The sequence below is a fragment of the Carassius auratus genome, chromosome 20, assembly GCF_003368295.1.
Source record: "Carassius auratus strain Wakin chromosome 20, ASM336829v1, whole genome shotgun sequence".
Taxonomy (NCBI): domain Eukaryota; kingdom Metazoa; phylum Chordata; class Actinopteri; order Cypriniformes; family Cyprinidae; genus Carassius; species Carassius auratus.
In genome coordinates this window covers 24049853-24064451 of record NC_039262.1, presented here as the reverse complement: position 1 = coordinate 24064451, position 14599 = coordinate 24049853, and the positions used below count along the sequence as shown (strand labels likewise).

Sequence of the window (14599 nt, the reverse complement as noted above, 5' to 3'; positions counted from 1 at the left end):
CACACTGGATCATGAACTCATTTAATAACTGCACTAAGACATATCGCAATATTGATCTTATCATGATACATCAGGCATCCAAATAGGCCAGCTTCAACCAGCAAACCAGCTTAGACTTATTAAAGATTTTCCTAAGGGCAGGTTTTAACATTGAGCTGCAGTTTTCCTTCGGTAGCAGCCAACGTTCACGGACCACTCTCATGTCATCTCACCATCCTTACTATTTCTTCTGAAATATTTTACTTGAATTCAGTCATGGCTAATTTAACAAAAGAGCGATAGTGAGACAGAGAGGAAGAGGGAAAAAAAAGCGTTACACATCTGGTCAACACCATAAGCACATGCTGAAATTTAGTGGCAACGCTCACAGTCCAAATTAGTGGCGAGTTTTATTCCCCGCTGTGGAAGGAAAAATATCAAATCTGCTGCCATATGACTACAATAAAGTGGTATGTGGAGCGTTTGATGCCTTCATGTGGGAGACTTTAACTCTTTCCACCAGGGCTTGGCGTGGAGCGCACATGCAGTGCTGTCCTGCTCCATAATGTGTCCAACATGGACCAGGTTGACCCCTGCCGGCAGACAGCACCAATCAGACAGCGTTGGGGTGGTCTTGTTTGGACAGATCCCAAAAATAAGCAGGCCCAAAAACCCAGAGGCCTTAACCACAGTCACCCTGCAACAAACAGAGATGCTGGCATAGCTTTGGTGTTGCAAGGGATCATGGGTATGGTTTCTATGAAGTGCTGGGCATCATTGCTTTGCAATTTATTACTAGAGGTCAGAGAGACTGAATGTGTCTATCAAACACTACAGAGAGATCTAGTTCAATATGGTTTTAATTGGAATTTACAAAACGTACTGTACTTCATACATACCATGCTTCTGATTGATTACTAATTTATATGTTATGGTATTTACACAGCGCTTAAAAAAAGACATCAAATTCTACTATGCATCTATCCATCTGTAGAATTAAAAGATCTCTCATTGAAATTAATGAACATCATCTAAGAAGGTTTTGATTTAAATTTGAGTCGAGAATGTATTGCTGTTGAATTTGCTACACTAAAAATGAACTGATCTTAATCTGTAACAGTGTTTGTGTGGTAACACCAAAAATGGGTCGCAGATCTATTCAGATAAGGTTGCAGGTAGTTGGGTAAAAATAAAGCTGCGTGTAAATATTTATCAAATGCATAGCTGCAGGAAAACAATGCATAAAAAAACGGACTTTTCAACTCCCTTCGACAGGGAGAAATGACAAAGACGACAAAGCATGTGTGTCCAGAAATATGCACAAACAAAAAGACAGGTTGTGTGACATGCTTGCTCTTACACTTGAGAACCATGAACAAAACCATGCAAAAGAAAATATATGACACAGACGACATTAAAAGCTCTCGTTCATTGGTAAAGAGGATAAATATGGTGTGTGTGACCACAATGTGTTTTTAGCAGTCAATTATTGGCTGCCGAGAACATGAAACCATCAAAATTCAATTTACATTTATAAAACAAACGGCAAAACTATAACGGCTGTAAATCACTATTGTGCGGTTTGCTTATGCATTTATAAAGCTGTCAGTTGTCCTGTTCAGCCTACGTCATTTTAATAACTTGAGTTTTTTCACATTGCTGTGTCTAAATGTTTGATTTTAAGGTTTATTTAATAGTTTATTTTAATCATTTTTCTAATAAACAATTGTGCTCAACATATAATATGGATTTTGAAACCTCTGATGTAAAGCTAATTTTAATACTAAAACCGTTAATACGTAAAAACGCTCAAGGATAAACATAATTTCCTTTTAATGGTGTAAACGTGAAAACTCTTCACTGCTGGATCTGCGGTTGATTTTGCATAAAGATGATCAGAGACAAAGAGCTCCTGATATTTTTTCATTTAAAAATGTCTGTGCATTTACAAAAAGAGTGCTTAAGACAGTCCCTTCATGAAAATTCAAAGGCTGATCCTTGGACTTGCTAGAGACACTGTGTACTTAAAAAAATAAATCAATCTCTGAAGTTCAAAAACATTTCTTCTCTTTTAACTGCTAAACTCAGAAGAACTGTTTCATATGCCAGGATATTAGCAAGAGTTTGGACGCAAAAAAAAAGAGGGAAAAGGACTGTGAAACTGACTCATCAAATTCACTTTCTATTCTGCTTCAGCCCCTGATGCACACACACACACACAGTCTGAAACAGCCACTGTAACCCCTAATCACAACCCCGAAGGCTGGACATCAAATGCTGCAATGTTGAAAACAGATGATCAGAGGTAATTAACGCAGTTTCATATGCAAATTTAATTAATGCAAAACTACAAAGTCATTATGCAAATGGTATCTTCTTGAGCCGCTGTGCAAATATTCATCTCTTAGAATAGGGATCAGTCTCCCCATCTTTAGAAACTCTCTCACAACACACACACACACACACACACACACACACACACACACACACTGTTCTCTTAGGATCATGTATGAATAGTGTATTTATTTTAAACTTCTTTCCATTGATACCAGACTGGGGCCATCAGAGTAGACAGCCGAGAGGCAGGAAGACACGATTTGGCACAGGAGTGAGACAATGAGACTGTTAGACCGGCACCGTATGAATATTCATGACACTGATTACTTTCCATGATTAAAGCCTACTCTAATATTTAAATGAGCGCATGCTAGGTGATTAGAGAAGCGTTGGAAAGGACAAGCGCATGACGCGATACACTTTCTCCCGCGCTCATGGAGTATGATTAGCTAGACAGTTCAGAGATCGATTAGAAACCAAGGGCAGTTTCACGTGTGAGGGAGAAGATTTGAAAACTGCAAGAATGACGCTTGTATTCACTTGATGGGATATTCTATCAGAAACTTTCCTTGAGTACGGAAACAAATTGGTGTCCTGTTAATTATTCAACACAGTAGACATATAAATCTATTTAATCGACATATTGCGAAGTATCAGTTAAATCAACTATTAGCTAACAAAAAATAAATCTAGCATGAGAAGTAGTTAGTACGCTAGCTGGATTTAAACACTTCAAATGTCTCGATCTTCTATATTAGAGAGAACTTAAAGACATTTTTGGCATAGGCATAAATATGTGAATAAGTTGCAGCAATTAAGAATAGTAAACTACAACAACAAAAAGGTAATAGTATTTTAATGTGATGTGTTTACGCATACATGTACTTACTATGGTAATAAAGGTAAACTAACAGTAAACCCTAAGCTTAACCCTATAGTAAGTACATGTTGTTATTTTTCTTCCATACAACTCAAAAGGAGTAGTTTAACAGAATGTTCTGCCGCTCTTTTCCATATAATTTGAATATTAAAGTGAATTTGAGTGAATTTTAAAGTCTTTTTAAAAAAATTATAATTTTTTGTGAAGAAAATTATTCTCAAATCCTATTTTTATATCTATAGTTATATTCAAACTTCTGCAATCAGTTATTTATGTGTGAATATTTTCAAGCTATATTTAGTTAATTTCAAATTAATTAATTACATTAATATACAATTTTTATTTAGATTATTTGATTTCAAGTGTTTATTTATTTATAAGTAATTTAGGTCACACTTTATTTTAATAAAGTCCAATGTTCGCCATTAGCAAATCATTTACTATGACTTTTCCCTCAATAAACTCCTAAGTTGCTGCGCATTAATAGTCAGTAAGGTTGTTGTTAAATTAAGATTAGGGATATAGAATATGGTCATGCAGAATATGTGCTTTATAAGCACTAATAAACTGCTAATATGATATTAATAGGCATGCTAATTAGCAACTAGTTAACAGTGAGAATTGGTCCCTATAATAAAGTGTTTAACCGTAATTTAATAAAAATAAAGTGGCATTCAGAGTTCAGGTAAACTCATTAGTTAATAATAAAAATATTAAACCATGATTCCCAGAATCTGAATCGGATCAGAACCCACAAGTGCCTAAAGATTCCTCCAATGCAACCGCTCCCCATTTGAAAAGCTATAGTAAAGTAAATGACAACAACATTTCCAAAATGGCCTTTTTTTGTGTGTGTCAACTATTTCTTTCTACAACCAAATCTAAATAAACATATGCTATCTTAAAATGATTTCTGAACAGAAGAGCCATTCTAGCATGGATTGAAACATTTCCATTGAGATGTGAAGGGTTTAACGAACACCCATCAGGCTTGGCGTTTTGGCCCACAGCATGCATGGCTTTAGGCCTCTGGGCAGCCATTAAATATAATCTAATTTGGCTGAAACTTAAGACAGTTAAGTGGCAATCTACTGTGTTGAGTAAAGCTTTCATGCTCTGGAAATATTTAATTCATGCCTAAAGCACCTTCCTGCCCTGCATTTCTGTGGATAACCTTGACGGCTTCTCCACTTCTGTCAACGAAGCAAAACTTAAGTCAAAGTTGTTCAGTAAAAAGTTCAGATAATACAACCCCCCCCCACCCTTCAAGATTAACAGCTTTGAAAAGGCATATTCAAACAAATACAGAAAACTAATAACCTTGTATAATTTAGTAAGAAGAAAAAAAAGTATTGACAAGGCTGAAGCCTGCTGACTAGCGTAGGGCAGCAAATATTTGTCACATCCTGACTAGCAAGTGAAGCATTTCCTTGTCCAGGCTGTGTGTGCTGGGCGGCACTGTGCTGGAAGATAACATGTGGCCCCTCCAGGCCCCGCACATGCTAAACTGAGTCTTTAACCCTCTGAATGAGGAATCTTCTTCATTAATCCCCACACTATGTCTCTTAGCACTTGAATTTTAATGGGCTTTCTTATCCCCTTTTTTTTCTCTCTTTTCTTAATACGATGATATTTCCCCCGAACACGCCGGGTGAGGATTTCTGGAGGTTTTTTCCTCTTAGAGAATTGGTTTCAGCTGCTGGCGCACTCAGGGCTGTTCTGTTTCACTTAGAGATGAGAGAAAGAGAGGGAGAGATGCTGTGTCTTGCTCTAATAAAATCATGCAAGGGGTGTTAATCCCTCTTGAAGGCCCGAGTCAGAAGAAGAGGACCTTTTGAGAGAAGCCATCCAGTCAGAACTGCTGTACAGTATGTGTGTGTTTGTATCGTAACAAAGAGAAACCGTGCATATAAACCGACACTCTTCAATGAACAGTTCAGCCCAAAAATAACATTTTGTCATCATTTACACACCCTCACATCATCCCAGACCCATATTGCTGTGATTATTATTTTTCCAAAAGGAAAAGCAAGGCTGGATGGTGATTTCTACTTGCTAAGCTCCAAAAAGGCCTAAAAAGCAGCATAAATGTACCCAAACGCATCACCTTAACAGCAACGATAGCTTTGTGTGATTAACAGATCAAAATGTATTGGTTGTTTTGGTATATACTGAAACTCACAAATATGATTCATAATTGTGTTAAATCCAAATGAGGCAGCTTTGATATCACTGATGCCATAAGTTCAGTTTAAAACAGAAGCACAGCTCTTCTTCCTAATGGACCTCTTCTTGTTTCACAGAAGAAAGAAAATAATATGGAGTTTGAAACGATATGATTAGTAAGCAAAACTAGACAAAATACTCATTTGGGGTCAAATATCCCTTTAAAAAGTAAGGTTTTAAAAGTAGCTTTATTAAACAAACAGCTCTGGTCCTGGGTTGTAATTGGTCAGCGATCCAGCGTTTTGCTAAAACATGTAATAGAGAAAAAACAAAAAAAACACTTGATCACCAATATCGCTGCACAGCACCTATAGAGAACAACTATTAGTTTACATATCATGGACTATGTATTCCAGTGGAATGATGCCAATTAAACAAAAAAAAATTAATGGTTTTAATTATATGCTGTACACTTCCTGTCAAAAGCTTCTTTTTTTAAGGTATCTTGTGCTCAAAAGAGGCTGAATTTATTTCACCAAAAAATGCCATAAAAACAGTAATATTGTGATTTCAAAACTATATTTAGCATCATTACTAATATTCTGATATGCTGATTTGTGGAAAACTGTGATATACTACTAAGGTTACTATAAAAGTTTGGGTTAAGCGAGATTTGAAAGAAAGAAAGAAAGAAAGAAAGAAAGAAAGAAAGAAAGAAAGAAAGAAAGTTCAGTATTGCGATCACAAATAAATAACATGTTAAAATATATTAAATTTAGAAACAGCTATTTTAAATGATCATACATGTAAAATATGTATATATAAAATTAATTTTATTTAGTAACCATTTAAAAAATGTTGCTCAAGTGTTAATTTGTAGTTACTATCTTCTGTAAATCCTTCAACAGAACATACAGCCGGAAGACCGTAAAAAGGTTCTTGACAAGAAAAGACACTTCTTGAAGAGTGCGCGTATTTCAAGTATAAGTACAAATCTTGGTGTGTGGGGGTTTTTGTCACTTCACAGGTTTCTCTTTCCTGCCAAGCTTCAGAGACTAATAAAGCTTCCCCTCCTCCAGCCCTCAGTGTGAAACACCTACCTGTCGGGACGCCCTCCTGCTTGGGGCAGATTCCTCTGGCGGGCGTCAGTCGTTTTTCCTCCTCCTCTCCTGGTGTGACCTGGATCCCAACCTCCACCGGTCCAGACCTCCGGCAGACATCCGGCCGTGAGGGTCTGGGGGACGGGGAGCCGCCTCCGCAGTCGGTCGGTTTGTCGAAACAGGCACTGGGTCCAGGACACAGTCTTCTTTTGTGCTCGATAAACACTAGAATATCTCCCAGGGGGAAGTTGGTTTGACATTGACCGCAGGTCAGCAGGTCACTCTCTCCGGCTCCGCCCACAGGGCTGGCTCCGGAGCCCTCTGATGCGTCATGATCTGCAGCTGAGCAGTGAAAGAAGAGGACAAGTTTCTATGTTATAAACTCATCATGGTTCATAATCATAAATGGCTTACAATAATACATTTTGAGCTGTAACAGATCAATCTGCCACAGAAAGTTGCAAATAACTGCGATAAAAGCCTTCCAATGTGCTTTGGATAAATTTCAATATTGTTTTCATTGGTTATTTCTTACATAATCACTTAAAGAAATGTATTTACTTGACTTTCATATATCTTCTACATCTCTCTTTATTATGTTTTAAATGCATTTTAAATTAACATTTTGTTCTTTATAAAATTTGCAACAACATAAATGCATGCGCCTTGCCTTGACTAGTTTAAATGTTAAAACAGTTGGTTTAACTAATTAAAGTACCTGTCAAGTTTCTAAATGACAAACTGCTGTTGGTGTGTCTGTGATTTTTGTTCTTCGGTTACTGTGAGCTGCAAATCTGTTTTTCAGTCTGGCTATCAAACTGGTCCAGACATGATTAACTCGCTTGTTGGGGTATTGCATGTACTGTAGACTCTAGACGACAAATGAGTTCTTTGAAATTACTTCATAGACCGAAAGTTTCCACACATTTACAGCTATCCCTACATATCACAACCACATCCAAAAAGAGCTGGATAGAATCTGTTAATGAAAATGAAACATCTCTAGTATTAGCACAAGCTACGAGAGTCAAAATGCTCGCAGTCAGCCGTTTGTGGAACTGAAGCGTCTGATTCTGTCCTCATAAAACAAAATTCACAGTTCACACACGCATACTAACACCTGTGAGCTGCACCGTAAGATCAGCGGTGTGTGTGTGTGTGACAGGTAGTACAGTCGCAGTCTTGCAGTGGTATCTGTGTTTCCGGTCTACTTCTCTGCACGCTGGACGGATGTTGGAGAGGTGCACATGCACCATACAGGTATGTCACAGCAGACAATCTAGCGCTCACAAAAGCCGCAAAACAGCCTCAAAATACGCTCTCAAGCATGGGTCGCCTCACAAGTCGGTGCATCGCAGGTGCACGTTGGGAACAGTGGTTAAGGAGCTTGACAAACAGCCGTTTTCGTATGTGAAAATCAGTTACATCTTTATCACCTCGTACCCTCGTCAAATTCCCTGTTTGGCATCTCAATGCAGTTTTCCCGCATTATTATCGATGACGAAACAGCCAGCGCATACTATTTGCTGTGAAATGTATCTGACTCAACACAAAACCACAACGAGATACAAAACAGATTTACAGAGAGCGTAAATACAGGAAAAAACAGCAGCAGTATGAGATCCGATAGCAAATCAACTCCAGTCTCTGCCTGAGGGACAAACACACACTGGTTGGCTGTACACTCTTAAAAATAAAGGTTCTTTTTCCGCATCTATGGTTCAGGAGGAAGATATAATAACATTGAAATAGAACCTTTTCAATGCACACAAGGTTCTTTAGTTTATAAAATGTTCTTCACACTAAGAAAAGAAGTTGCTCTTTGAAGAACTGTTTACTGTAAGGTTCTTTTTCAATTGCATAGTAGCAAAAAAAAAGGAGTTTTATTATTAAGAGTGTAGGAGCCATGTGAAGAGCAGCAGTAACTTAACTCCTGTAGAATTTTTGACTCAGCATGACATTTCAAAGAATATTCTTGAGCTGTTTTATATTTAGAACCTCCACTATTACAGAGCTGACCAAAGTCTAAACAGATATCCAAACAGAGCAGCGCATGCATGATCTGAAGGACGCCTGCGAGAGCACACACTCGGCTGTCTGCAGCTCTCTCTCTCTCGCCGGCTGACAGGAGACCCCCAGAGCAGTGGAACAATGCCAAGAAGGAGAACACAAACATCGTGGGCTTGGCTTGGACCCAATGCCACGAAATTGGGCACGTAGGGTGTGCTGGGAGGCATCCACACCGTCCCGAACGGGCCAGACGCGAGCAGCGCACACAATAGAAGAAGGTGTATGTGAGAGCCACAGGTGTACAGCAGATGAGGTGTATGCTGTGATCATTCCATCAGAAACTGAAATCTTTATAGAAAATAAAAAGTGCGTATAGCTGATATACCATTAATTAAGTTAAAATCTTGGACCTGCAATCTAATTTAGACTGGGAAATGAACATTGCATTTTAAAACAAATAAATATTAGGCTGTAAAATGTGTGAGATTCTTCAGTATTCCTAGCTGATGTGTTACACTGATCATGTGAACTTAAGACCAAAAATCTTGCAATAAAATATAAAAGATGATCTTTGAAACCTTCGCAAATCATGCTGCATGTAATCATCAGGCTTTTTTTTCTTTTTTTTTTTACAAACAGCTCAAACGCAGCTGTTATTAAATCAAACTGACTTTCTGAAAGCAGTGTAATGTTTTTAATTCAACTTTTTACTCAAATTGTTATTCTGATAATATGATGTACATAATTCAAAAGTGATCTTTTATTAGTGGTCTAAGATTTCTGAACCTCATTTAATGTGAAAAGAGGAAAAGATTTCCGTGAAGAGGAAATCAGCACATAGAAATAAATAAGCGTGCAACAAAACGATCTGAAACCAGTGAAGATAATAAAATTATAGAGCTTTTTTAGTTTTAGCATTTTAATAAAACACAAGTAATTAGAGTAATTAGGAATATAAGACAGCATTTGTGATAAGATAAAGGTCATGTGAAATACTGATCCACTATTTTGATTATTAATCATTTTTAATATGAAATTATTCAAGGTCAAGTCTTGTGGTCATGGCTCTGAATAATAATAATAATAATAAAACACCTAGCGCATTCAGAACAAAGATTATGAGTGATATATATATATTTGCGGAACTGTTAACGTCTCCAGCATGTGTTAAAAGATTTTGTCTAATGTGATTTCTGAGCTCACCAGGCGCATTCCCAAAAAAAAAAAATAATAATCCATGTGCTTGATAACGTCTGTTTCTTATCTTCATTTAAGGCCTATGCACTGTCAACTGCTTCTGGATGCGTGCCAAACAAATGCGCACGATGCACGTGTGCACGCTAGCGACTCTTCCGAAACCCCAACATTTCACCTAAAGCTGTGTGCTGGAAATCAGATCCACAAATATTGCTTAAAACTTGGTTGGAGGCAAGGACACAAAATGTTTAGGGGCAATGAGCACAGTGGGCACGGCGTCTATATTACTACTCCCCAGGGTGAAATCCATACTCCAATAAATTGAATTAATTACCTTTAGCTGAAGATAAGAGATTTAGACTGAGCCTGTTGTGGGAATGATACACTTGGGAGGAGAGATAGCAATCCAGGGTATTAACCATTATAAATACAGTTATCACGTTTCCTGAAGGCAGTAATCAGATTCTCAAAGAAAACACACATAAACACACACCCTCTCTATCACTTTCCCTCTCTTAAGGACTTAGAGCACCCCCATCAGCTTCAACCATGCACATTTAAACTCCACTGAAGCTGTGCAAACCAGCAAACAAAAAACTCATAAAATAAATCGAAATATAGTGTGCAGTGGAACAAAGACTCTCCTGTAAGATTTGCCAAGTCAGGTCAGACGAGTCCGATCAGCGGGTAACCACACAAACAGCTCTCGGCTCGAAGTTCTCTCGAAGCCAGCGCTAACACATACACAAAAGGTGGACATCACCCTAAAGTCACACTTCTAAAGAAGACAGCCACTTGTAAAAGGCTGATGTGACCCTTTCCACTCAAACGCACTGCGGTTCATGCCTTGCATTTTATTTGCATGATGACCAGCGGCCACATAAAAGATCACGGAAAACATCATGCAAGCATTCAAAGAGCATTCACAGCCATTAAAGAGTCGTTTCACATTTTAAGAGTCAGTAAGGCCCCTTAATGGACGGCCCCCACCCACTTGCTAACGTAGTTGAGCTACTCATGTAATGAATCATACATGTTCACACAATTTACATGCGACTTACGGAGAAAAAAGTCAACTAATGAGTTTCTTTGGCACTGAGGCGGAAATCTCAATTCGAGCGGTTTTGTCTCTTTGACTTCCTCAAGAGGCCGTGTTTGCGTCTGCAAGAGCCCTGCCATTTTAGCTCGCGGCTTGAGACGTTCTCTTTAATGCACACACCTGTACGTGCACATGCGGGCGGAGAGTGCGCCCCGCGTTTATTTCAAGACGTGAAGTATGTTGATATTCCTGTTCCTTGGTTTTTTTTTTTTTTCTTTGAGTGTGATCAATAGGTCTTGTCGCTCTGGGCAGAATCTCTCTCTATTGTGCAACCTCCAGCTAACTGACATGTTTTGTGCCAAAAGCATTGACATAGCCAAATGAGGGCACTTTGGTTTTCCCCTGCAGACCGACACCCCAGAAAGAGCCCGTGAAGACTGGAATGGAGGTTGGCGTGCAAACCTAAACGGAGTCCACTTTAAAAGTGTCGGTTTACACTCTGTACACATGCGATAGAGCGCACAATGTAAACTGCACATTTGCCAACTGACACACACACACCGCCAGACTAATTATGTTTGAACTAAACACGTATTTGAGACTTGCTATAATTATTCTGCTCAACATATTCTGTACATATTTAAGCGAGCAATAATGTACGAGATGTTTCAGTATTTATTAGTCCCAACAATGGGAAAGAAACCCGATAAACCACACCAGGTGAAATAAACTGGCAGACGAGCAGTGGTTTGAGTTTAAAGGCCACCGTTTCTCTGTAAGCCCACCCACACTCCTTTAACACATTTTCCTCAGCTCATGTCTTCACGTTTTCTAAAACGACCACATCAGCATCATTAACAGTGCAAATTTTGACGTGTAAAGACCATCTACTCACCACTGAATCAGGTATTTTCAGGAAACGCCTTCGCATTGTACCCACATTCTCAATGAAACCAGAAATACCAAAATGAATAACAAGGCAGAACGCAATGAGCATCAAAAGTCAGGGTAGATCAAAAAAAAAAAAAAACATTTCTAAACATAAAATCATTTATAAAATGTTTTAAGAAATGTTCTATTTTTATCAGGAATCATTTGATAAATACAAACACATATTAAGGTTAAATAAATAAACTAAACATTTTTTGAAATAGAAGCTTTGGAGTTTTATTCATAAATACTACGGGTGAACGGGGGAAATCATATCAGTGATATGCAATGTATTAACCGTGGATCAACTTCCCCTGTCTTTTATTGTTTATGGTTATAATCACTAAGTTACAAATTTGAGCTGTTATAAATTAGACAGAATAACTATTTTTTATGTAAACACTTTGAATGATGTTACTTTCAATGGTTTACATTGCATCTAATTAATGCTGTTTTATTGTGCAAGAAAAGCTTTCAAGGGCTTATAAAAAAACTAGACCAAAAGAAAACTTAAGGGTTTAGAGTGCTTTTGCATAAAGCTTTACTTGACTTGTGGAAATAGTGTTTAAAGTATTTCAGATAAAAGGATAAATTAAAGATGAATATAAGGAGTGGGTTGTTTTGGACGATCAGCACCAAAGTCCATGATATTGTAAAACAGAGATTATGCTCAAAATAAAACTAATTAAAAATGTATCAGGACTTTTGGTTTTAAAATTGAATAAACACCAGAGTATCCAGCAAAGTCGGAGCCGTTTAAATAAACTACATAAAGTAAACTTGATAAGCCATGTATGCTTGTGTATATGTGTGACAATAATAGAAAATAGGTGAGGTGTGTGTGTATGTGTGTGTGTGTGTGTGTGTGTGTGTGTGTGTTGAGTGGGACAGAGCAGATGAACGCGTGGGTTTCACAAAACTGTATGTTATGAATTATGGTTTTATGTTCAGCACTTCCCGTTTGTTTAAATAAATTATTCACAACAAATGAGAAAAGTATGATCATAGTAGAATACATTGATAGTGTTTAAAATGAATAAATAAACACTATAAAAATAAATAGGCCTCAATTGTTGGTAACAGATTTATCAATAAAAAAAAAATTACAAAAAAATTAATGTAATAAGTAAACGTACACTTGGCTCACTGTTATTATTTGTGGTTCTAGTTAAATTTAGTTATTATAGTGCACATAACTAGGTTTTGCTAAAACAACTTATAGCCTACCTACACTACACTAGACTAACGATGGTTTTACGAGCTGATGTTCCTCAATGTTTAATGCACGTGTACATTAAAAAGCAAATCATGTTTAGTTACAGATATCAGTTAGCAAGCAAGAAAGAAATTAAAAGTTTTCTGTGCCCCATACTTTATAATAATGAGGGAATGGGAGTGCGGTGAGTTGATGAAGGTGCCAGAGGTCTTGTACTCACTCGGTAGGTTCTCCCTCTGTGTGAGGGACAGATGCTGTGGGTTGCCTTGCTTCCGTCGGGACATCGCCCCGCATTTACAGCAGCATCTCACGGACACTCGGACTCGTGTGCGCGCTCCAGAAGACCTCTCCAAACTTTCCTCCACAGCCGTGGTACTGTCCCACCGCGCTAGTCTAGTCGTTATCACGGCACAAACGATCACTTGGACTCTGTGAACAGACTAAATTGCATTCGACTGTCGTGAGGCACTAACTATGTGCCACTTAACCTGAGATAGCGATGCGTAAAAATCACTCCGACCCGCAGCAGCTTCTTTAACCTCTGACCACCTCGATTCCAAAACACTGTCTTACAATTCAAATGAAACCCCTAAAACATAAAAGCAGTTGTTGTCCTGCTATAATGGAAATCCCAGATCCGTGGACGGCGGGCTCGCCAGGTGAGAGAAGTCTTTGGCACTGTCCTCCATGTGCGCTTGGCATCGGCGCGCAGAATGGCTCAACCTCTGAAGACAACACCTCCTCTCCAGATCAATCAGGACCCGAGCAATTACGTCTCGCGTTCACGCTGCTCTCGGGGAGGACCCGGCGCCTGTGTGTGTGTGTGTGGCAGGGGTTGCCTCTGAAGAATGGAATGGGATTCAAGTTCAAGTACGGACGTGATGTGACGTGTGGCGCTGGGGGCGACTAGTGGCGCAGTCTGGGGACAGAGGGGTCTCCGTGCCCACCAGCAACGCTCCCGACACTGCACACCGTTAAAAAACAAAATACCCTGCAAAAGCTGCAAAAGCTTTGGTTGAGTGCTCGTTTATGTTATTATCATTAAATGAAATAATATAGCATACCAACATTAAATGTTAAATGTGCACCTTAACATACAACTGGCTGATAACAGAAGAGCACATGCTAAATTAAAAGAGCTACACAAACACAAAACCCCATCAGGGTAATGACGCGTGGTGAAATAATGCAATAAACATTGCTTAGTAACCTAAAAACTGCAATGTATAAAACTGATGATTAATAAAATAGCCTATGGTTAAAAGTGATTCGTTACTTTTTGGGACGTCGTTTAACAGGTTTTCACTGTAAATTATCAGCTAAAATAGGCCTAAATTTATGTTTTAATATTAGAACTCGAAGATTTTTACTGTGTTTTTTATTCTTAAACATTTTTAAAAAGCAGTTCATGCTTTTTATTTCACTTGTAAACTGAAAAAAAATGTAGGACTACTGTTGTGCAGTTAAATCAAAAAGTAGCGTAACTAATACATTTTTACTTTTAATTATTTTAAATTATTTTTTTGTTTTTATAAAAGCTTCTTGCACTGTCGTGGCAAAATGTTCTATAATGCACATTTTTATAGAAATAGCGTAAGAACTAGGTATTTCAGCAAAATTAAAGTGGAAACTGTGCTGTTTTTTTATGAAATGCTGTGCTTACAAAACTAAAAGATGTCACGAACACCGTGTGCTGTCTTTTGCATTTAATTTACAGTGATAGGCCTCATTGTACACCCTCATGC

General features: G+C 38.1%; 1 protein-coding gene across 1 annotated transcript in view; it reads right to left on the bottom strand.

The window, feature by feature from the left end:
• LOC113121248 (B-cell lymphoma/leukemia 11B-like) overlaps positions 1-13777 on the bottom strand; it is a 31094-nt gene extending 17317 nt beyond the window's left edge. The window contains exons 1-2 of the mRNA XM_026291557.1: positions 13075-13777; positions 6463-6804 (exon numbers count right to left, since the gene is read on the bottom strand). Of these exons, the coding sequence (XP_026147342.1) occupies positions 6463-6804; positions 13075-13138 (406 nt within the window). The 5' untranslated portion in view covers positions 13139-13777. The remainder of the gene's footprint in view (positions 1-6462; positions 6805-13074) is intronic.
• Positions 13778-14599: the final 822 nt, after the last annotated feature.